The 24,173-nt window shown below is 48.8% G+C and overlaps 1 protein-coding gene across 1 annotated transcript in view; it reads right to left on the bottom strand.

Moving 5' to 3' along the window:
- GARS1 (glycyl-tRNA synthetase 1) overlaps positions 1-7,632 on the bottom strand; it is a 43,163-nt gene extending 35,531 nt beyond the window's left edge. Inside the window, exons 1-2 of the mRNA XM_038391927.2 lie at positions 7,482-7,632; positions 3,066-3,167 (exon numbers count right to left, since the gene is read on the bottom strand). Coding sequence (XP_038247855.1) covers positions 3,066-3,167; positions 7,482-7,541 — 162 coding nt within the window. The 5' untranslated portion in view covers positions 7,542-7,632. The remainder of the gene's footprint in view (positions 1-3,065; positions 3,168-7,481) is intronic.
- Between the last annotated feature and the right edge of the window lie 16,541 nt (positions 7,633-24,173).

The raw sequence follows: 24,173 nt of genomic DNA, 5'->3' as shown, positions 1-24,173 counted from the left end.
ACAGCGAGTCACCCAGCTCTGAAGGCAGCACCCTGTCGGCAGCAGTACAGAAGTAAGGGTGGCAATACCAGACCATGCCACCCTAACTTCTGCGCTGCTGCCTTCAGAGCTGGGTGGCCAGAGAGTGGCAGCTGCTGGCCGAGGGCCCAACTCTGAAGGCAACAGCACAGAAGTAAGGGTGGCAATAACAGACCATGCCATCCTTACTTCTGTGCTGCTGCTGGCGGTGGCGCTGCCTTCAGAACTGGGCTTCTGGTTAGCAGCTGCTGCTTTCTGGCCACCCAGTTCCGAAGGCAGCGCCGCCGCCAGCCACAGAGCAGAAGCGTGGCAATACCGCGATCCCCCTACAATAACCTTGCAACCCACCCCCTTTGGGGCCAGGACCCCTACAGTTACACCACCATGAAATTTCAGATTTTAATACATGAAATCAAGCAATTTAGGATTTTTAAAATCCTATGACCATGAAATTGCCCAAAATGAACCATAAATTTGGTAGGGCCCTAGCAATAAGTAAATCTGATTTACTAAATCTGATAATGTAAGCTGATTAAAAAAACCAAACAGATATCAATTTTAACAAAGAGAGTTGACAGTGCCAAAACACTAGCTTTAAAGTACAGACTGAGGAAAAAGATAAGCACACTCTGTAAGGACTATAGACATCTCAAATCTGCCAGGACTTCTCAGCGGGAGGAATGAGTTTCTGACAAAGAGACGGGGGAAGAGGGAAACGATAGAGGCGTGGCCTGACATCGAATGGCAAAAAATGGTCAGTACTTCAGGAGGGACCCAAACAATAGGAGAATATAGGCGATTCCAGGTCCTACCCCCAATATGCATTGGGTCACTGTTAGAGATGCAATGCTAAGCTGGCTGTGTTGCAGTTACTATGAGGAAGGAGTGGAGACTCTTCTAACTATTGGGCTTCACTCTGTTTTTAAGAAATAGAGAGGGGAGCATGTGATAGCTGCAAGGGGGATGTCTACATCTTTGGGTTCTGCATAAGGGCTCAGTCATCTACTGACTTGAGAAAATGGAAACAGGTTCCAAGGTGGTATCTGAGCCCGGCCTATGTCCTCTCAGAGAAGCTCTAGAACACAAATGTGACCAAAACGATTAAGGGTTTGGAAGCCAACAGTGCCCACTTAGAGCGAAACCTCTCTTTTATATGCAGCCAATGTGGAAGTCACAGGGCCAGCATGATATTGTCTAGTTGCTCAAACTAGGAGGCATCCACACTGCTGCATTCCACTAAAATTGCAACTGATGAACACACGCTGCTGGAACCCTTGCCAAACAGGAATGAAAATAATAATCAACACTTGTGCTGAAGAGGACACATGCTGGTGTTGCAAGGTCATTCTGGAACAAATATGAATACAGCCCACACAAATTGTGTAACTGACAAACAGACCTCTGCACCAAATCCTCCTACAAATGCCTTTCCCATGGAAAAGGAGTGGCTGAAAGGGGTGCCAAGACTCCCATTCTGACTCACTGCCTCTCTAAATGAAGTTTGCCAGGATTACAAGACATAACTAGAGAACAGATTTAAAAAATTGGTCACTGTAACCGAGACTAGCTATGAGCAAATCGTGGGTTTTAAAGCGTGGTTCCACTCTGAAAAGTGACTCAGTCTTACTCAGATTGCCGCCGTGTGCATCTCCAGTCATAGCTGCTGACTTAACACAATAACTTCTAAATAATTCAATTAGTTCTTCAAAGCTGGCCAGAGTGAGATTTGATTTCGGTGCTCTAATTATTAGCTGAGTTCCAAGCACAGGAGCAGCCTCCGCTCTCCATTTATGTACACCACCACTGAAGACAATAAGGTTACACAAATGTATCTAACAACAGAATTTCCCCATTTTTTTTAAACTGGTAATATACAAGCCAGAAAGTATCCAGAACCTGCTCTTAGATCTCAAAGCGAGTTTGCAGAGCTGGTTAGGGGTGTGTGGGGAAGATGTATTTTAACTCGTATATTGAGCAAATTTGATCTGGAAATCAAGACAATAAACCTGGAACCCCACAATGTCATTTTTAGAGTCCCTTTTCAGAACAGAACTGTATTTTAAAAACTGACAACTTAAAATATGGTCTTCAATTTGGGGAAAAAAATACAGTCACTGGAAATATTTAAAAAAAATATATGTTTTAAGCTACCGTGAACAGAATTATTTTTTAACAAAAATCTCCCCTGCCAGGTTTGTAACTCAAATATTGTGTAAAGAAGCTGAAAGTGAAACAGACATAAAGTGACTTTACAGGGGTTTCATTTTCCTAGCTGACAGAAATGCAAAAAGTAAACAAAAAGACATGCACATTAGATTTTAAAAATTCTTTCACTTCTGACAATCTAAGCTGTTATCAGCAAGATAGGGAAGCAAGATATTTGTTTATAACATGTGATTTTTAAGTTGACTGCAAGTTATAAAACAACTCTACTGGCTGGGAAGGAGTCATGGGCACAGCAGTGGAAGGCATCCAAACTGACAACGGTGAATGGCTCTTGAATCTATGCACCACAAACAGCAAGGAAGAAAAGAGAAAGCGAGGAAGGCCAAGGAAGAACTGTCCAAAGACAGCAAGAGAGGATATTGAATGCGCTGGCATCACCTGGAAAGAAGTAGCACAACTAGCCAGCAACCATAATCAGTGGAGGAATAATCAGCTACACAGAAGGAACTAAAGTAAGGAAAGTTATCAAGTGGTCTCAATCACTAGCTTTGCCATCTATGCCACTGAACTGACCATTTTATAATTAAAAGGTAAAAGATGACATGGTCCCATGCTGATAAAATAACAGGAATCCTATGTTAAAAAAGTAGATTGGAACATAGCATCTACTGGTCAAGCCAGTCTAGCATAAACGTAGAGACAAAGTGGGTGAGGTAATACCTTTTATTGAAAAACTTCTGTTGGTGAGATAGACAAGCTTTCACCAAGCTCCACCTCCTCTTTTAAATGTATGCATTTAAAAACCACCACCACTTGACTGTAGGAATTCAAGTATGCTCATGCAAAACCCTCTAGATCAGAGATCTAATTCTCAGACTCACCTTGGCTTCTAGGATCCTCTTCCGAGCCTTGAGTTCTGCTACAGCTCTGTCTACATCCACCTGGGGAGCCTTCTCTTCTTTCAGCTTTCTTACCAGTTCCCCCTGAGGAAGAACACAAGATAACCTAAGATTTGGATTCCATTCTGAAAGGCAGGTGTGAGGGACATTCCGCTCTTAAGGCTGCCTGAGAGTTTCTGTAACCATGTGGAAACTGGCTATGGTACTGGAGGTTGGGGAACACTTTGAAACTGGAAAGTGAGCATCAGCTGAGTTTGATAGCAGTAAAGAATCTCAGAAGTAACTGTTTCCCACCCACTTGCAATTATTTTTTCATCTCAGTATGTGACTACACCCCCTTTAAAAAAAAAGTCCATTTGAACAGGCACAAGCACTATTATGGTTATTAGAGTTTCTCTGATGTTCACGGAAAAGAGATCCATGCTTTTTTTCAGAACAGCAGGTTATCAAAGCAGTGTAGGAAATGAACACAACTTTATGAGAGAGCAAAACACAGTAATGCCTTGGAACAAGACTAATTACCATCATCTTACAAGAGTTATAGAAGGGTTTTCCTAACCCACATGGTAAGGATTCCCCTCCCCCACAACCCACGAAATGTGACAGGCAAACAATCATGTGGAATTATTAACCTACATACTCTATAATATGGTTCTATAATACTTTTTGGGACTATGTCATCACTTCAGAGCGTATTTAGCATAGCCCCCTACTGCAGACGCTGCTGACACCAACAAAAGGGAGTTTTTCTGCGAGTGTAGGACCACCTCCTCCCTGAACAACATTCACTATATTGACAGAAGCACTCTTCTGTTGCCAATAGCTGCATCTACGCAGGGAGTTTTGTTGGCATAGCTACCTCAATCAAGGGTGTGTTTTTTTCAGACCCCTGACCAACACAGCTGCATCAATATAAATTGTAAGCAGTGGCTGTAGATAACTTAATTCTGCTTCTTGCCTGTGTTGGCTTAAGTAAATGAACAGTCTTTCCCTCCGTCCCCCAAAAGGGGATTATCTAGCCAAAAAAAACCTGTTTATTTTGAATTACTGAGGGAGAAACGTTGGCAGGCAAGGAACAAGAGAAAAGAGACAGCTACAGATGTGAAGTACGTTCAAAAATCAATAACTTCCCTACTTTAATGCTCCCAGTTTAGCATCTTTCCTGTACCTACTCTTCTTTAATTTAAAAGAATGTGAACCCGATTTTTATTTTTTCTACACTGTCAGCTTTGTTTACAATCTGTTTCTCCTGCATGATGCTCAGCCCTAGTGAAATCACTGCACACAGGCAATGAGACAGGAAACACAGGCTGCAGCTAGGATTTTATGTTTCAGGTTGGGGAAAGAGGGGGCTGACTTTATAATGGGAGAGAACTGACAGGAAGCGAATTAAATAAAGAGGGAACAAAAAATGTGACAGGCTGGGCTAATAAACTTTACATGTCAACTACTATAACACAGTGGATAAAAACAGGTTTCAGAGTAGCAGCTGTGTTAGTCTGTATTCGCAAAAAAGAAAAGGAGTACTTGTGGCACCTTAGAGACTAACAAATTTATTTGCGCATAAGTTTTCACAAAAGAAAGTTGGCAACTGCACTTGACTGCTTCCTTCCTGTTAACCAGTGTAATCAAAACGTGAAAATTTCACTCCAGGGCTGCTGGGTTGAACGGCAATTCCAGGCTAACGTGGCAGAGGGAGGGATCTGAACGAGAAAAAAAAAAAAGTAGTAAACCAAACCCCTCTTTGTTGAGTTAGGGGTCTGCAAAGAGAGAAAGTCAAGACAAAGGGTCCAGGGAACTACTTCTGGCTCAAAATAGTTCATCACACGGCTTTGCATTCAGCACCAAAAAAGGGGCATGCTGCGGCTCTTTGTTCCGTATTACAAGGAAAAAGACTCAGACACACAGGGCAGGAAAAAAAAATGAAGAAAACAATTATGCTTGCTGACTGGACACAATTTAATTAAAGACATGAGCCTAGCCCAGAGGAGGAGGAGCACACAGCACTATTTGATGTGGCAGATTTTGCTGCAGCTTTGTCCCAAACAACAGTGAAGCAGAGAGGGATCCACCCCTGGATCACAACAGCTTATTGCATCAGGCACTGCTGCAGGAAGAAACACTGGCTTTTGGTCGCGTGGGGACAATCTCTGTTTAGGTCAAGGCTCCCTCAGGTTTAATTAAATTGCATCTACCCTCCGTTTGGATTGGACGAGAGCATCTGTCTTCCTTATTCTATTTCTAGTGCAAAGACACGTTAAACATCCTCCTTTTATTATCATCATAGCATGTCACAGTGTGGAAGGCTGCACCTGCATCACTCACCCCCACCTCAAATCTCTCTCTTACACCCCACATTTCTGTCCCAATCTCAAGAGCATGGGGAAATATATCTCTGTTTTAAAGGCAGGTAGCAACTCCCAAATTGCTGGCATGGAAAAAAAGTGAGTCAGCTAGGTTTAGCTATTATAATTGTAATTACTCGGAGATTCCCCACCAAGGCACTCAGTTTGCTGTACAATGACTCAAACAAAAACTCACTGAAGTAGTGCTGTAAGTAAAAAAAACAAACCCACAGATCCACTTACATAACGGAAATATGTAAGGGGCAAACACACACATAGATCCAGCAATATACAGGGAACACACGCACACGTGTGTAGCTAAACAGGAGACTATGTAGAACTAGCTACAATAAGAAGGCATGAAGGGCGACCCATGCACATAGAGATCTAGATCTAGCCATGAGAAGGTGTGGAGAAGCCACAAGCCGTAAGAGGTATATGCAGAAAAAGATAGAGGTGAGAAGGGTGCACAGATATAGATCAAGCTGTGTAAGGAGAAGGGGAATAAACAGATCCCTCTAGATGAGAGAGAAAACACAGACATCAAATCAGCTAGAAGGATAGAAGGGCACAGTCATATAGTTCCAGCTTTATAACAGGAAATATATGCACCAATATGCCCAGCTATAATATGGAGAAGAAACAGAGCAAGGCATTCTTATTTAAAAGGGAACCATGGAGCCCCACCGTTACATTGGGGACACAAACATATATACAACGAAGACCCTATACAGATCTAGCTCTCTAAATTGGGAGGGGGGAACGTCACAGAGACCCAGCTCTATGGAATGGAAGGGGAGACAACCCATAGAACAGGGGGAAGTGAGCCTGTATAGACCAACTCTATACAGGGAGAGACACCATGCCGCCCTATGGGGGAAAAGACACCCTATATACCTAGCTCATATGGACACAGTTCCATAGGGCAGAGAGAACTATAGAGACCAACTCTATAGGGGAGTCACCTCATAAAGACTCAGTTTCATAGGTAAAGGGAAAGCTGTAGTGCCCAAGGAGACAACCCCCATAAGGGCCTCATTGCAGAGGGGATGCTATAGAGCCCAAGGACACCCCCCCACACATGGACCCAGTTCTGTAGGGCAGAGAGAAAGCTATAGAGCCCAGCTCCGTGGGGGACACCCCCCCCATACAGACCCAGTCCCATAGGGGATGCTATAGAGCCCAGCTCCGTGGGGGACACCCCCCCATACGGACCCAGTCCCATAGGGGATGCTATAGAGCCCAGCTCCGTGGGGGACACCCCTCCCCAATACGGACCCAGTCCCAAAGGGGATGCTATAGAGCCCAGCTCCGTGGGGGAGACACCCCCCAATACAGACCCAGTCCCAAAGGGGATGCTATAGAGCCCAGCTCCGTGGGGGACACAGTCCCCCCAATACAGACCCAGTCTCATAGGGGATGCTATAGAGCCCAGCTCCGTGGGGGACACCCCCCATACGGACCCAGTGCCATAGGGGATGCTATAGAGCCCAGATCCGTGGGGGACACAGTCCCCCCATACAGACCCAGTCCCAAAGGGGATGCTATAGAGCCCAGCTCCGTGGGGGACACAGTCCCCCCATACAGACCCAGTCCCAAAGGGGATGCTATAGAGCCCAGCTCCGTGGGGGACACAGTCCCCCCATACGGACCCAGTCCCAAAGGGGATGCTATAGAGCCCAGCTCCGTGGGGGACACAGTCCCCCCATACGGACCCAGTGCCATAGGGGATGCTACAGAGCCCAGCTCCGTGGGGGACACCCCCCCATACGGACCCAGTCCCATAGGGGATGCTATAGAGCCCAGCTCCGTGGGGGACACCCCCCCATACGGACCCAGTGCCATAGGGGATGCTATAGAGCCCAGATCCGTGGGGGACACAGTCCCCCCATACGGACCCAGTCCCATAGGGGATGCTATAGAGCCCAGCTCCGTGGGGGAGACACCCCGACAAGCCCCCAGCGGCCCCGGGGGCAGGGGGAGCGGCCACCCCGGGGGAGCCCGCAGCCCGACCCCCGGCGGCCCGTCTCGGCGGGCGAGGGCAGCCCGGTACCTGCAGCCGCACCGCCTGGCGGAGCGGGTGGAGCAGCGCCTCGGCGGCGGGTCGGTCCATGCCGGCGCTGGCCGGGCGGGGCGGGGCGCGGGGCGCTGCCGGCGGCCGGGCGGAGCGGAGCGGGGCGGCCGGCGGGCGCAGCAGCAGCAGCAGCGCGGGGAGGAGGCGGCGGCGGCGGCGGCGCAGCGGCGGCAGCAGGGCGCTAAGGGGCGGCATGGAGCGGCGCGCGCCTCGGCCCGCCCCGGCGCATGATGAAATCCCGGGCGCCAGGCGCACGCAGCCCCCGCCGCCGCGCCGCACTTTCCGCACGGCCGCCAGCCCGCCGCGCCGCAGATTCGGCACCGGCCGCCGCCGCGCAGCCCCGCCGGCCGCCGCTAGGGGCGCCCGCCGGCCGGCGCGGGGTGAGCCCGGGAGAGAGACCCGAGCCGGGGGGGGTGTCTGTGCCCCCCCCCCCACGGGACCCGAGCCGGGGCGGGGGTGTCTGTGCCCCCCCCCCACGGGACCCGAGCCGGGGCGGGGGTGTCTGTGCCCCCCCCCACACGGGACCCGAGCCGGGGCGGGGGTGTCTGTGCCCCCCCCCCCACACGGGACCCGAGCCGGGGCGGGGGTGTCTGTGCCCTCTCTGGGGGGTAAGAGTCTGAGGGTGTCTGTGCCCCTCAGGATCCGAGCCTAGGGGTGTCTGTGCCCTACCCCAAAATCCAAGCCTGGGGGTGCCTGTGGCCCCCAGGATCTGAGCCTGTGGGTGTCTGTGCTCCCCTCCAGGGTCCAAGCACCCCGTGGTCCTAGCCACACAGCCTGAGGGTGTCTGTGCCCCCCCCCGTTTGAGCTTGGGGTGTCTGTGCCCAGCGTACAACAGGTGTGAGCCCCCCATTCGGGGGATGTCTGTGAGGGGTGCTGGAACTAGGGTTGTGAGGGGTTCTACCGCACCCCCTGGCTTGAAGTGGTTTCCATCATATACAGGATTTACCATTTGGTTCAGTGGCTTTCTGCACCCCCCCCCCCCACTATAAAAATTGTTCCAGCACCCCTGATATCTGTGCCCCCCCAACACACACACACAGTGGGAACACACACACACTCCAGGGTCTGATCACCACAGTCTGGACATGTCTGTGCCCCCTCACATACACAGACCAAGGTCTCAGCCACATGACCTCAGTCATGTCTCTCCCTCCCCACACCCACCCCACACACACTGCAGGGTCCGAGTCCCACATTCTGGGGGTGCCTGTGCCAACCTCACAACACTCACACTGCGGAGCCCGCGTCCTCTATTCTGGGAGTGTGTGCTCCTCACACATGTTCCCTGAACCCCATATATTATGCATTTCTGATCCCTTCCCCCCCACCCCACACACATACACTAAGGGTTGAGCCCCAAATTTGGGGGTTTCTAGCCATCCACATACACCCAAGCAGTGGTGAGCTGGAGCTGGTTTGCATGAACCAGTTAAATTTTGAAGCCAGTTTACAACCAGTTGTTAAAGGGGCAGACAAACTCCAGCCTGCGGGACCATCCTGTCCAGCCTGCCTGAGCTCTCGGCTGGGGAGGCCGATAATCCCTTTTTAATTTTTACTCACCTGGCGGCGCTCTGGTTCTTCGGCAGCACTTCGGCGGCAGGTCCTTCACTCGCTCCGGGTCTTCGGCGGCAGGTCCTTCAGTGCCACCAAAGACCAGGAGCAAATGAAGGAACCGGTTCTTCAGCTTTTGGCAGCTCATCACTGCACCCAAGGGGGTCTGAGCCCCACATTCTGAAGGCGACTGCACTGCCAAACACACAGACTTCAGTTCCTGGATCAAGCCTTTGAGAAAGAAGCATGGCTTTGTGAGCAAGGTAGTGGACTGGGATTCAGAAGATGCGTGTTCATTTCCCAGCCCCTTGCTACCTCTGACCTTGGACAAACCACTTAATCTCTCTAGCCCTGGCAATTTTAAAGCCCTCATCCCTAAATCCATTCCTGTTCAGGACAGCACTTAAGCACGTACTTAAAGTTAAGCCCCAAATTGATGCCACTATACCTCAGTTTCCTTATCTGTACAATGGGTGATAATATCATTTCTTTGTCTTGTCTATTTTCACTGCATGCCCTCTGGGGCAGAGACTCTTATTATATGCACATACAATGCTCTGATCTCATTTGGGGCCTCTCGGGGGTACTGAAATAAATTATAATAAATCTAAGAACCTGATTTGCAGGTATAGAGCATACATACATGTCTATCTGTCCTCAAGTGTGAGCACAAGAATAGAGGCCTTGGTTGCCTTGCATGTTATAATGATATACCATTAACATTTTACAGAGAAACATTTAAAAGAATTTAAGTGACTGGTCTTAAAATTGAGCATAGAACAGCACTAGGACCCTGTTGATTCATAATGCTGTTCCTGCCTCTGACATCACCCTTCCCATGCCTGATGGCTATTGGAGAAGATTACAGAAGTGTTAAAGACTACTGGGAACCCGTTATATTTTTCAGAGTAGCAGCCGTTAGTCTGTATTCGCAAAAAGAAAAGGAGTACCCCCACTGTTCCTCAGATGTTCTTTTTAACTGCTGGAAATGGCCCACCTTGATCACTACCATAAAAGGTTTTCCTCCTTCCCCCCGCCCCTTCCTGCTGGTGATGGCTCATCTTAAGTGATCACTCTCCTTACAGTGTGTATGATAAAATCCATTGTTTCATGTTGTGTGTATATAGATCTCCCCACTGTATTTTCCACCGAATGCATCTGATGAAGTGAGCTGTAGCTCACGAAAGCTTATGCTCAAATAAATTCGTTAGTCTCTAAGGTGCCACAAGTACTCCTTTTCTTTTTGTTATATTTTTCAATCTGCTATAGTATTTGAGTTCAAGTAGCTTTTAGAATTTATGGTGTTTTGCTTTTCATTGATCCCTGGGCCTTCCTCTCTTTCAGCCAGCTATTTGACCCAAACATGGAGAGCATTCCCATGGGAAATCGCTGCATTACGGCTCTTACAAAATCATCTTTTAGAAAACATCTTAACACCCCATCATGTATAAATGCATACAAATGGAGGGCCCAATCCTGCAGCCCTTGCAAATGTGAATAGCCCTTAATCAAATGAGTAGTCCCCTTGAAGTCAATGGGTCTGGTTGTGTGATTAATGATGACTCGGATTTATAAAGGCATATGAACAGGATGGATGCTCAGAGTATTCAAATTGGGACTGTGATGCTCTCTTGTACGCTGCTTTGGGTGGTTTTAAGCTGTTGCTAGGGATAAAGAGCATCTGGTTCATTACAAAAAGGGCACTACACTTTGTGCAGGTGAGAGGGGCTAGGTTAGCAGCCCTAGAAATTTAAGTCCTTTGTTAAGGAAAAAGCCAAGCATCAGTTCAAAAAACAAAACAAAAAACCCTGGGGCTGAGGCTGATCCTGGGACAGAGTTAAGTTAGATTTTAGAATATTCTGTTTGACACGTTTCACCTGTCCATTTATTTAAGAGCCAACATGAACTTTGCTCTGACTGTACTGGAATATTTCTCCGTGTTCTCTGAACTGTTGTATGCAGTGGTGGTGTAGCCGTGTCCGTCCAAGGATATTAGACGAGGTGGGTGAGGGAATATCTTACTGGACCAACTTCTGTTTTCTAAGCTTCACAGAGCTCCTCTTCAGGCCTGGGAACGTTACTGGTTACTGAGAGTGTCACAGCTAAATACAAGATCAAACAGACGGCTGAGCTCCCCCTCTCCAGCTGGTAATAGCTCACCTTAAGTGATCACTCTTGTTACAGTGTGTATGGTAACACCCATTGTTTCATGTTCTCTGTGTACATAAGTCTCCCCACTGTATTTTCCACTGAATGCATCCGATGAAGTGAGCTGTAACTCACAAAAGCTTATGCTCAAATAGATTTGTTAGTCTGTAAGGTGCCACAAGTACTCCTTTTCTTTTTGCGAATACAGAACACGGCTGCTACTCTCAAACCTATATCCTAAGGGATCATTCAAGGCGAAGTGCCCCATTAACATCCCTGTACTCATAGCACAAAAAGGGGGGGGGCTAGTGGATTACAGAACTGCATTTCTATACTCTTAAATGCTTAAGTGTTTAATTTTTTTTTTAAACAAGTGTTCCTTGGTACATGTATGTAGAAGCAACCTGTTAACAAGCCTTATTTGTTTTTATTAAAGAATGGGCTGGTGAAGAGCTTAGTAGCCCCACAGTCCCCATCTATACTTCAACAGGGAACAAAGGAGCTCTGCTGGCTCCCCCTCCCTCTACTGCTCTGCAGACCTGTAAGCTTCCAACTTCACTGCCGACTACCACCCATGAAGTTCATGCACGCCTCAGCCTCATATCAGCTCTTTCTGGCAACACCAGCGCTACCTTCCAGGCCCCGCTGGGAGGGGTTGCAGGTCTCAAACCCACATCCACAGGCAGTCCTCAAAACTTTAGCTGTTCCCTAGCCCCTTACTAATACCAGCAGGGAGCATGGTGGACCCTAGCTCAGAGGTACTGCCCGCGAAGATCCCAATTGAAGTGAATGCATCTGATGAAGTGAGCTGTAGCCCACGAAAGCTCATGCTCAAATAAATGTGTTAGTCTCTAAGGTGCCACAAGTACTCCTGTTCTTGCCAACTGAAGTAATCATGCAGCCTCTCTGATTGGCTCAGACTCATTAAGCCAAGAAGGCAGCACAGGAAGTTGTCTCAGCAGCTGTGAGAGTCCCTACCTGGCTGCTGCACTGGGCCCTGCCTTGTTGCCTGACTCTTGAGTCCTGCCCTCCTGACAGGTTCCTGTTCACTGCTTCTATCCCTAATCCTTGTTTTGACTCTGGCTCTGATCCCTAGCTCCTGATCCTGGTTCCCAGCGCCTGCTCTGACCATTAGGTTTAACCACTTAGTGCATCCCAGTCTATGACATACACTCTGAGAGGTTAGTGATGGGAGGACTGGGGAGTTGGTGTGCACTTAAGTGTCCCTCTAGAGTGCTCAGCTCCTGTTCCACTGAACGCTCACACTGCTCTTAGATCCACTACTCCCAAAGGAATAGTATACCCCAGCTTGTAAGATTCAACTTAAGATCCCCAGGCTACTTAACACACAGCACTTTGAGAGAGAGAAAGAAAACAAGAATAGGTTCATTAGCAAAGAACAGAGATTCCAATGATAGAAACAACACTGGACATAAATGATTACATGCAAAACAAAATTGTAACATGCTTTCCAGAGACTAAACTTTCTTAAGTAACAAGGCATTCCCCTATCTCCTACAAGTTAATTTAAACAGAGTCCTTTTCCCAGCATCATCAGCCAGTTTGGCTGAGATACTCTTCCCACAAGATCAAGCTGCTGGTGGCTTGTCCTCACAGATCGAAGGAACAAGGATGTACCTCTGAACCACTTCATTATACCCCAAAAGCTCAGCGTCCTTACTTGTAAGCAGGGCTCTCCCCTGTTGGTTCACGTCGTCCTGTACATTTCCCTTCTTAGAAGATTTCACAAGCCTTTAGCATCCAGCTCAGACTGTAAATCAATGCCCATGGTTACGATGACCAGTGTGACACAGTTTTCATTAGGGACTTACTGACCCCTTTTGGTGAACTCAGGGGATCTCTGTATCCTATGTACCCAAATGTCCTCTGCCAGTTGACATGCAGAGGTTCTTGGGTCATAATCTTCCTCCTGGAGAAAGCCTTTCCACAATAAGTGATGCTCAGTTTGAACACCCCTTTAATTTTTAAAACGCTTTCCAATTCCTCCCCACCAAAAAGCCTACCCCAAGCAGAATTCTGACCCTGCAAAAGGAGAAATGCCTGAGACTCCATGAAGTCAACAAGGTCAGGAATTTCACTATTGCTGATTTAACAAGGAAAGGGCTCAGATATTACAGTGATGGACAGCAGTATAAAACCGTGAGATAGACTGATAGATATTTGGGAAAGGGAAATAAAAATGGAAAACGTTGATCTGCAAATCTAGATTAGAGATAGCCTGGCAGAAGTGAGTCTTTAAGAGGGAATTATACAGTACCTATCAGGCCCTATGGACTTTATCTAGCCCCTATTGCTAGATCAAGCCAATAAGGCCATTTTCTGTAATTAAATCCTTAACATTTTAAACTAGCCCTAGATTTTCATGTGATTTGACTGTACGTTGAGTTTGAAGTTTTATAGTTGAGTTGTCTTTATATAATGAATTCAGAAAAAGCTGGACAATTTTCCTGTGTGAAACTAAGGTGACTGATTTTTAGTTTTCACAATAGCAGCCGTGTTAGTCTGTATTCGCAAAAAGAAAAGGAGTACTTGTGGCACCTTAGAGACTAACCAATTTATTAGAGCATAAGCTTTCGTGAGCTGTAGCTCACGAAAGCTTATGCTCTAATAAATTGGTTAGTCTCTAAGGTGCCACAAGTACTCCTTTTCTTTTTGCTTTATAGTGAAATCCTGGCTGTAGCCTCTACTGTGGAATTGCTACTGAGTAGCTCTGTAGTTATGGTAAATTTTAATGGTCTCTAACCCTAAAACAGATTGACAAATTGTCTTTAGATTTTACAGGGAAAAAAATAAAAGTTGGACACATTCTGTGACAGATCAATTGCTGTCAACAAACCACACCATTAATAGATAAACCACACGTCTGCAAAGCTGGGATTAGAAATTTGCTCCTTAGTTTCAGTTAGACCAGGTGTCTAATATCCGAGCTAAAGGCAAACCTTTGTCAGTACTGAACTGTGTAGAAGGACCCTTACTGTTTTCTCTCATCTGAAGCCAGCCATCAGAGGGCAAACTGGTTATAAGGATGAGAACAGTTCGCAGCCACAGGTTGTCTGATTCCTCCCACCCTTCCATGTTTCTGGGAGGTGGCTCGACTCGCAAATCAATCTGGATGCAAAAAAGCCTAGGCCATAGCCACATTAATGGCATTGGCAGGGGCTTCCAATTACTGACTCCATGGCTAGTTTCAGCAGGCTAGAAAGATAGTGTGGCAGTAGGATTATTTCATTTCCGGCAGCTCATGCCAACTTCAAACATAAGGCTGCAACTTCAGGGTGAGGTTCAGGAGGGGAGTGGCATTAAACCAACTTGTAAACTTCATGCACACGTCCGGGGCGCATTCTGCTAGAAGTATTTTATGATTAAGTCCATCACTCAGTGCAGCCTCAGCTCTCCCCGGCACGCCCAAACCCAATGCAATCTGTTAATTGCTGCAAATCCTTCCCCTGTGAAGTGGCATACAAAACTGGGGCGGATGATAAGAACCCAGTGAAGTGAGTTACTGCCATTAGTTCTGTCTGGGGATGTGCACTTCCAGTTTCTTTTACTGCCTGACCTTTGGGTGACCTTTCTGTGTCCCACCTTGTTCAGCCTAAGGGCTGGCTCTGCTGCTGTGCCAGGCAGCTGGTCACACTTGCTGTCTGCAGCTGGGCTGGCTCCCCCACTGAGCTACAGCATCCCAGCCGGGGGCAGGGAGAGGAAGCACTGGGCTCCAGAATGGGGAGAGTAGGAGTTTGAGGACTTCCACAAGGGGAGAGGGCATTAGAGGACAGGGTGGGCCAGGTCCCTGCGAGATCTCCATCCCCACAGGACTTCCAGGGGTGGGCTGGAGGTTTCACAAGACTTGGCACAAGATTTGGAGCCTGTAGCAGATCGAGCATTTACCAGCACAGTGCCACCTGCTGGTCAGCCTAGGAATTAGCTCAATTCCAGCATCAGAGCAGCTCCTGCTGGAGGGTGTCTCCCTTGCCTCAGGCCCCCCCCCCCCCATGTCCCTCCCAGACCCCTACACCCCCAACCTTAGGGTTCTGCCCACAGCAGTACCCCCACACTCTGGGTCTCCCCTCCCACAGGAACCCCAAACCCCTATGTCCACCTTACCTCAGTGGCTGGCGCCAGTCATCATCTAGCCCCCTTTCTCTGGGGCAGACTGCAGCCTGTAATGGCCACTCATCACTGGCAAGAGGGTTGGACCAGCAGCCTCTGCCTATCCCCAGACTGCACCTATGCAGCCCCAGTACCTCCTTAAGCCTTTAACAAGGTCCCAGGCAGCTAGGCCTCTCTCTCTCCAAAGCTAGAAAGAGACATTCTGGCCCCGCAGCTCTTTTATAGGGCCCAGCCTGGCCCTGATTAGCCCAGCTAATTAGCTCCCAGCCCTGATTAGCTCCCAGCCTTTTCTTATTGGCTCTCAGCCCCATCCCTCTCCAAGGGCGGTTTTTAACCCTTTCAGGGCCAGAGCAGGGTCACTGCCCCACTACAGAGGCATAAAAGGAGCCCTGTGCTCAGGGCCACCTACTGTTTGCCAGTTAGTCCAGCAGCTCAGTTCAGCATGGATCATATGCAGCAGCCTGGCACTGTCCAAATCCTGTTCACTGCTGCTGGCATGTAGCTAGCTGGCTGCAGGACTGGGACAGCACAACTGCCAGGGGCGGGCTACATGAGCTCGAAGGACAGCCATACCCTGTGATGCCTCAAGATCCGGTAGGGCAGCGGGGCTGGCTGACTGACCCCTTCCAGCCGCTTGACTCAGGAACCTGTATGCTGCAGATCTCAGACCAGGAGGCAGCCGAAGGGTCAGGAAGCAGAGACAAAAGAGCAAGAAGACAGGAGTGGAGCGGTGACAGGGCTAGAGGCACTCATGAGGCTGACGCAGTCCATTTGGGATCGGCTTAGAGCCCTGGAAGACAATGGTCAAGCACAACAGGAGCCCCCCTGATCCCTGCAGCAGGGTGATTTCACAAGTGGCCGGGGCCCAAAGGGAGAGCAAGAGGCAAGCCCTGGTGGTCTGGTCCCCTCAGGCGGAGGTGGGACTCGGCACATTCCCCACAATGTGTCTGCAGGGTCTCAGCCAAGCAGTGCTGGTGGGAGCAATGGTGGAGCTCTGGGTGTCCTCAGTGTCAGGCCCATGGGGGAGCATAGGGAAGACATGAAGTGTGGGGGGGATTACAGAACAAGCCGAGTATCTACAAGTATGCAGTGGGGGAGCCTGGGCCCCCCAGGCACTGGCCCTCCAGCTTCTGGCTCCTCAGCTGATGGCCTTCCAGCTTCTAGCGTGACAGCTGTTGGCCCCACAGCCCAGGGCTCCACAGCTTCCGGCTCCCCCATTCCTGGTCCCACAGCCTTTACTGCAACAATGTAGCTGGTGTACCAATTTTGTCCTGCATGTGGTCTCATATTCAGCCACTTCTGATGAATTGGGGGCCCATCTTCTCTGGTCAATGCATGAGAATATATGGCGGGTGGAACACATGGACGTGTTTTCCCTGCTGTTCAGGAGAAGAGGGCTAAGGGCAAGAGAAGAGAAAAAGATAGGATGTCCTGAGAAAGAGGAATTGGGAAAACTGGCTTGGAGCCTGCATCACCTACATGGGGTGAAGGCACAGTTATATCTGGAAGCATATGGGCCCCTGCTGAGGTACCAGGATATTACAGGTAGGGCATGTAATTCATTTCATGGCTTGTGTACAATGAGGGCAACCCTGAACCCCTCCCAATATTGGGATAAAATTGACCAGGAACTATGGCTGGAGTGCCTGATGAGTATTGCCCCATTCACCATCTCTCGTGCCCTACAAGTGGAAAACTGAACGAGGTGATTAACCCCGAGCTGTGCACCATGCACGATGCGTCATTGGACACAGCGGTGCACATGATCCGCTCATGAGGCCCTGCTGCTTGGCTTGCAAAAAGCGCCATAAAGTTGGCCTCCTGCCTCCTCCCAGTCCAGGCAGCAGACTTTAACCTCTTGGGCTTTTCCTTTGATGGCTAGATTGATGCAGACAAAGTAACTCCCCTGGGCTGTGCTATTTTGTTTACAGCCTTTGAACAATTCAGTACAATGCTGGACTGGGCAGCCAGGAGGTGCTCAGGATGCCAACAGATGATGTACTAACTGAACCATTTCTTTGTTGTGGGCAGGGGCGGGGTGGGGAAATTTGTGCGACTACTTTGGGTTCTTCAGGAGCTGACGGGCGCATTGGGTATTCCCTTCTCCAATTTAAAAACTGAAGACACTGCACCACTTTGACATACCTAAGCTTTGAGGTTGGCATGGTGCAGGGGCAATCCTGCCTTTCTCGAAACAAGCTCATGGTGCTAACCCAGGACTGCAGGTATGTGGGTCATCTGGACCCCGGTTGGGGATTCATGGTCCGCAGAAGATATTGGAGGCTTGGGCCTGGACAGCTGGGACATGGAGCGATGTCAGGAAGCCAGTTACCTTGCAGGGTCTTAGGGAGTTAGTCAAGGTCCTTCCTCGGATCTGCCATTTGTGGTGAGGTGAGGCTTCAATGCAGCTGGTCAGTTGGCTTGCTTCATAGCCTTCTGACTCCCTTCAGCCAAGAGAGACACTTCGGAGCAGCTCTCAAACTACAGAACGTGCAGTGGGAGGGTGACTCTCTCTGTCTCAGTCCATGGGTCAAAAATGGATCTAACTGGGCCTGGTAAGGCTATTGCTCAGCACCGCTCTGGTGAGATGGACCTGTGTCCTTTATTGGCACTATGGGCTTATTTGGCTTTATGGCCACTGGGTGAGGGCCCCCTTTTCCTGCCTGGGGGATTGGTCCTTCCTAACCAATTTCCAGTTTGTGGGAGTGTTTAGGAAGGGGCTATCCTTCTTGGGCTTGCTACCAGGAGTGTCTGGCTCCTACACATTCCACATAGTGGCTACCCAGTTGGGTCTGGGTGCACGAGAGGTCCAGGCCATAGGATGCTGGCGATTCAGGGTGCCTGATAGGAGGCCAGTGCAGGTGGTGGGCTGTAGGCACCACGTTTTAACCTTCCCCATGTCTATCACATAGAATGTATCAGAGCATGCCCACCGCTGAGGATATGGATTTGCAGGCACAGTGTTGTGCATTGGGCTTACAAGAAAGAGTGTAATTCAATGAAAAGTTCACAGCTTTGCCTCAGCCAGGATGCACTTTTTTCTTGACACAGCAGATGGGCCATGTGGTGGAACCAACTTGTGCCTCCTTTGCATGGGCTGGTTCCTTGTGAGGACACGCCGGACATCATAATTATCCACCTAGGAGAGAATGACTTGAGAACGAGCTCCAGGCTTGAGCTGATTTGGAAGGCTAAGAGGGATATTGGATTGCTGGTGGATATGTTTCTTGGTTTGGGAATAGCTTGGTTGGAGATAGTAGTCTGCAGGATTTGGCAGACTGCAGTCCACCCACAAAAGATAGAGCGGGCATGGAGATAGGTCAGCTGGAAAGTATCAACATGGCTGAAGTTGCAAGATGGCTCAGTTATTGGACATGGCTGCATAGCCCAGAGCCCGGTCAAGCTTTATTGAAAGGATGGCGCACACCTCTCTGATATGGGTGCCGATTTGTTCCTGGATGAGCTTGGTATTGGATTGGCCAAACTCCTAGGTAGTCCATGTGGGGTGGGATGGAGGCAAACAAGTTGATGCTGGCGCCTCTTTGTGGCATGTGCCCAGTGCAGGAACTTGCTGATTTATATTCCAGATCCCCAAAAGGTAACACAGTAGGTGTGACCCTAACAGCCCCTTTGTGCCAATTGGCAAAGGACACCCCTGCACGCTCTTATCAGAATATTTAGCCAAAGAGTGTCTTGAAGGTATCGTATGAAAATTGGTGACGTGCTGGTCATGAAAATAATCATGTGGTTTATGTACAGGTTTGTGTACAAAGAGTTATGTATGTGTGCTGGAAATATGTTCTTAAAATATGTTCTAGAGGCATTGGATATCCAAGCCTGCCCTAGACAAAGGAATGTTGTTTTGCTGTGTCTCCAATGCAAAGTGAGCAAGATGAGGCCAAAGCCAATGGAAATACATTTACATCTAAGGTAAACAAAGTGATTAAGCTAACAAATTCAGCAGTCATGGGATAAGAGGGAAGATTCTCTCATGGATTGGTAACTGGTTAAAAGATAGGAAACAATGTTGATAAATGCAAAGTAATGCACATTGGAAAACATAATCCCAGCTATACATATAAAACCTCTCTCAAGTTGCAATGGGGGAGGTTTAGATTGGATATTAGGAAAAACTTTTTCACTAAGAGGGTGGTGAAACACTGGAATGCGTTACCTAGGGAGGTGGTAGAATCTCCTTCCTTAGAGGTTTTTAAGGTCAGGCTTGACAAAGCCCTGGCTGGGATGATTTAACTGGGACTTGGTCCTGCTTTGAGCAGGGGGTTGGACTAGATGACCTTCTGGGGTCCCTTCCAACCCTGATATTCTATGATTCTATGAAAATAGTGGGGTCTAAATTAGCTGTTACCACTCAAGGAAGAGGTCTTGGAGTCATTGTGGATAGTTTTCTGAAAACATCCACTCAATGTGCAGCGGCCGTCAAAAAAGTGAACATAATGTTGGGAATCATTAAGAAAGGGATAGATCAGTGGTCCCCAACCTTTTGTGGGAATAGCACATTCATATTCCCAACAGACCATGGCGGGCACCATACACCCTGCCGCCAAAATGCCGCCGAGAAGCGGCAGTGGGAAGAAGCCTCGCTGCTGAAATGCTGCCGAGAAATGGCAACTCTTCTCGGCAGCATTCCAGCAGGCGGTTCTCAGGTGGCCACGCTCGGCGGCGGCATTTTGGCGGCGCGGTGTCCTGTGGGCGCACACAACTGCCCCGGCGGCCGCCATTGTGCCTGCGGGCACCATGTTGGGGACCCCTGGGATAGATAATAATACAGAAAATACCATATTGCCTCTATATAAATCCATGGTATGCCCATATCTTGAATACTGCGTGCAGATGTGGTTGCCACATCTCACTAAAAGGAGATATTGGAATTGGAAAAGGTTCAGAAAAGTGCAACAAAAATGATTAGGAGTATGGAACATATGAGGAGAGATTAATAAGACTGGGACTTTTCAGCGTGGAAAAAGGATGACTAAGGGGGGATATGCTAGAGGTCTATAAAATCATGACTGGTGTGGAGAAAGTGAATAAGGAAGTGTTGTTAACTCCTTCTCATAACACAAGAACTAGGGGTCACCAAATGAAATTAATAGGCAGCAGGTTTCAAACAAACAAAAGGAAGTATTTTTTCACAGAACGCAGTCAATCTGTGGAACTCTTTGCCAGAGGATATTGTGCAGGCCAAGACTATAATGGGGTTCATAAAAGAACTAGATAAATTAATGGGGGATAGGTCCATAAGTGGCTATTAGCCAGGATGGGCAGGGACAGTGTCCGTAACCTCTGTTTGCCAGAAGCTGGGAATGGGCGACAGGGGATGGATCACTTGATGATTACCTGTTCTGTTCATTCCTTCTGGGGCACCTGGTGTTGGCCACTATCGGAAGACAGGATACTGGGCTAGATGGACCTTTGGTCTGACCCAGTATGGCCGTTCTTATGTTCTTATGTTCTAGTGGAGCAAATTGACCAGAGGAGGATGGAGACAGCATGGCATCTGCACAAGCAGCAGGGGAGAAAACCTTTATCTGGGGATACACTGCAAAGGAATACATTTCAAAGGTTCACTGGACTATACAAAGAAAGGGAGAGAACCCCAGGGAACAGCACTCTCCGAGTCTGTGAAAGGTGGATCTTTTTGGCGTGAAGGGCAGAAGCTGTTGATAACTTGCTGTGAGTGAGAAACAGTTTTAGGCACAGTTTTAACTTGCAGAGTGAAGCCTGAAGTGCATTATTTTTTGTTTCTTTGTCACCCTTTTCTGCCTCTTTGATTCTTGCCTGGTATCACATAAACCTGTGTTCTTTGTTAATAAACCTATTCTTGTATTACAAAATTATCTCAGTGCTGTTATATTGAAGTGATGTGTGAGTCTTCAGCCAAACTAAGAGTCTGGCCTGTGCTCTGGCTCTTTGGAGAGAGTGAACTTAACTTTTGTGAGTGTCCAGCGAGAGGGACTGGACACTGCAGGGAGACATCTCTTAGAACTGAGGAACTGGGCTTCATTGACTGGTACCTGCAAGTCAAGGTTTGAACAGGCAGAGCTACAAGGAGTTTGCTGGCAAGGCAGACAGGCTGGTGTGGCAGGAGGCTAACCCACAGCTTAGCAGCAGAAAAGTTATCACGTGCGGAGGCATTGACATAAAGTAGTGGCTTACAGTTTTGAGGAGAGCGTCACAGTGGGCATCCCGATGGCATCTCCTTGTGAGATCGGAGGCAACGTGTTTCACCCTCTGCTGGAAAATGCAAACCAGGATCCAGGACACTACCCTCAGGCAGACCGCCCCCACCAACACTTGGTGGTGCTGGCTGGGTGTTGAGGTCTGCTCTCATCTCAACCTCTGAAAGAGGGAGGGATGCTAGTGGGTGGGTGGAGGTACCCAGAGATTCTCCTCGTGTAATGATTAGCTCCCCCTGAAGTGGGAGCACCCAAAGAATTGGCCAAAAAATGGGGTGTGAGTGACTGTGTTGGGCTGTCCCCTGATGGGAACCTTGGATGTAATTTGACTCATAAAGTTGCGGACTGGCTAAAAACCCACAGAGTGTGTCCTTGCCTTCTTCCATAGAGTGAGCACACCAACAGAGCTGGAGCCTGGGAGAACATTTTTTTTTTCTAAATTTGAAGTGAACTAGACAAGATTGAAGCTGTTTATCACAGAGTCACAGATCCCAAGGCCCGAAGGGAACACTGTGATCTAGTCCAGGGACGGGCAAACTTTTTGGCCTGAGGGCTGCATCAGGTTTCGGAAATTGTATGGAGGGCTGGTTAGGGGAGGCTGTGCCTCCCCAAACAGCCAGGTGTGGCCTGGCCCCCTATCCGCCCCCCTCTCCCGCTTCTCGCCCCCTGATGTCCCCCCCGGGACTCCTGCCCCATCCATCCTCCCTGCTCCCTGTCCCGGACTGCCCCCAGAACCCCTGCCCCCTGCCACCCCATCCAACCCCTCCCTCCTTCCTGACTGTGCCCCAAGGACCCCTGCCCCCATTCAACCTCCCTGTTCCCCACCATCTAACCACTCCAACTCCTATCCACATCACTGCCCCCTGAACACCACCCCGAACTCCTCTGCCTTCTATCCAACCCTGCCCCTACCCCCTTACCGCGCTGCCTGGAGCACCAGTGGCTGGTGGCGCTACAGCCGTGCTGCCTGGCTGGACCCAGCCACGCACTGCGCAGCACAGAACACTGGGTCAGGCTGGGCTCTGCAGCTGCACTGCCCCAGGAGCTCGCAGCCCCCCCCAACCCAGAGTGTTGCACCAGCGGCATAGTGAACTGAGGCTGCAGGGGGTGGGGACAGCAGGGGAGGGGCCGGGGCAAGCCTTCCGGGCCAGGAGCTCAGGGGCTGGGCAGGAGGGTCCCGTGGGCTGGATGTGGCCTGAGGGCCATAGTTTGCCCACCTCTGATCTAGTTGAATCTCCTGTATAACACAGGCCAGAGAACTTCCCTTAATTCATTCTTGTTTGAAGCAGAACAGATCTTTTAGGAAAACATCCGGTCTTGATGGAAAAATTGCCAGTGTTGGAGACTCCACCACAACCCTCCATAAATTATTCCAATGGTTAATGACCTTCACTGATAAAAATTTACATCTTATTTCCAGTCTAGCTTCAACTTCCAGCCATTGGATCTTGTTAGATCCTTGTCTGATAGACTGAAGAGTCCATTATGAAATATTTGTTCCCTAGGTAGGTACTTATCAACTGTGATCAAGTCAAGTTTAGTTAAAGAGATTGGGCTTCTTGACTCTATCACTAAGAGAGGAAATGAACAGGATGGAACAAGATAAAGGTAGACAGGATATTGAATGGTACAGAGACAGTAACCTGGCACTTGTCCTTTCCAGCAACAAAAAAACAAGTTTCAATGAAGCTGAAAGGCAGCAAATTTGAGACAGGTAAAAGGAAATACTTTCCAGTATAGCACACAATTAGCTGGTGGAACTCATTGCCAGTGTATCATTGAGACCAACAGCTTAACATGACTTTAAAAAAGAAAGATTTTACATTTCTATGGATAGCAAGAACATCCAGTGTGGTAATAATAAGGATTTAAAAAAAACAGCCCAGTAGGTTTGGAAAGGATATAAACTCTCATGCTTCAGGATATAGGCCAACCTCCAACTAATGGGGGTCAGGAAGAAACATCTTGAAGACAGGTTATTCCAGAACTACCTTCTGCAGAGTTTGTTGCACGTTCTTCAGAAACATCTTGCACTGGCCAGAAACAAAATACTGAGCTAGATGGACCTCAGGTCTGGCAATTCCTATGCAGGGTTCCTGATGCTGGCACCCTAAAAATCGAGTTGTTCACCTTTTTTTTTTCTTCTTTTTTTACCAGTAGGTCTCTTCTCCTCCATGGGTGCTTTCCCCCTCTCCCCACCCCTAGTAGTGGGCAGAGGGAAACCAGCTATGTCTCTTCTTCACAGGATGTTGCATTGTCTCATTGTAATAGACCAGGATGTAGGGGGTCTGGCCTAGCAATTACAGCTGGGCTGGGATCCATATGTCAAGGATGGCCACCAGTCAGTATTCAGGGAGCAGGGAGTAGAGGAATCACTACAGCCAGGTTCAATAAGCAAGAGTCAGAATCAGGCCAGGGTTGGAGACCAGAGATGAGAAGCAGTTACCAGGCTGGAGTCAGAAGACAAGAGTCAGGCCAGGGCTGGAGACTGGCAATCAGAAGACAAGGCAAGGTCTAGAGTCACAGTAGTTGCCCAGACAACTTCCTGGGCCACCCTCCAGGATTAAATAGTACACTTGGCCAATCAGAGGGCCATGGGGTACTGTCACTCTGGATCCTTTGGGCGATACTTTCTGTGGTTCCTATTTCC

The sequence above is a fragment of the Dermochelys coriacea genome, chromosome 2, assembly GCF_009764565.3.
Source record: "Dermochelys coriacea isolate rDerCor1 chromosome 2, rDerCor1.pri.v4, whole genome shotgun sequence".
Classification (NCBI taxonomy): Eukaryota; Metazoa; Chordata; order Testudines; family Dermochelyidae; genus Dermochelys; species Dermochelys coriacea.
Note: the sequence above shows the minus strand (reverse complement) of the source record. Positions and strands in the feature narration are given on the sequence as shown.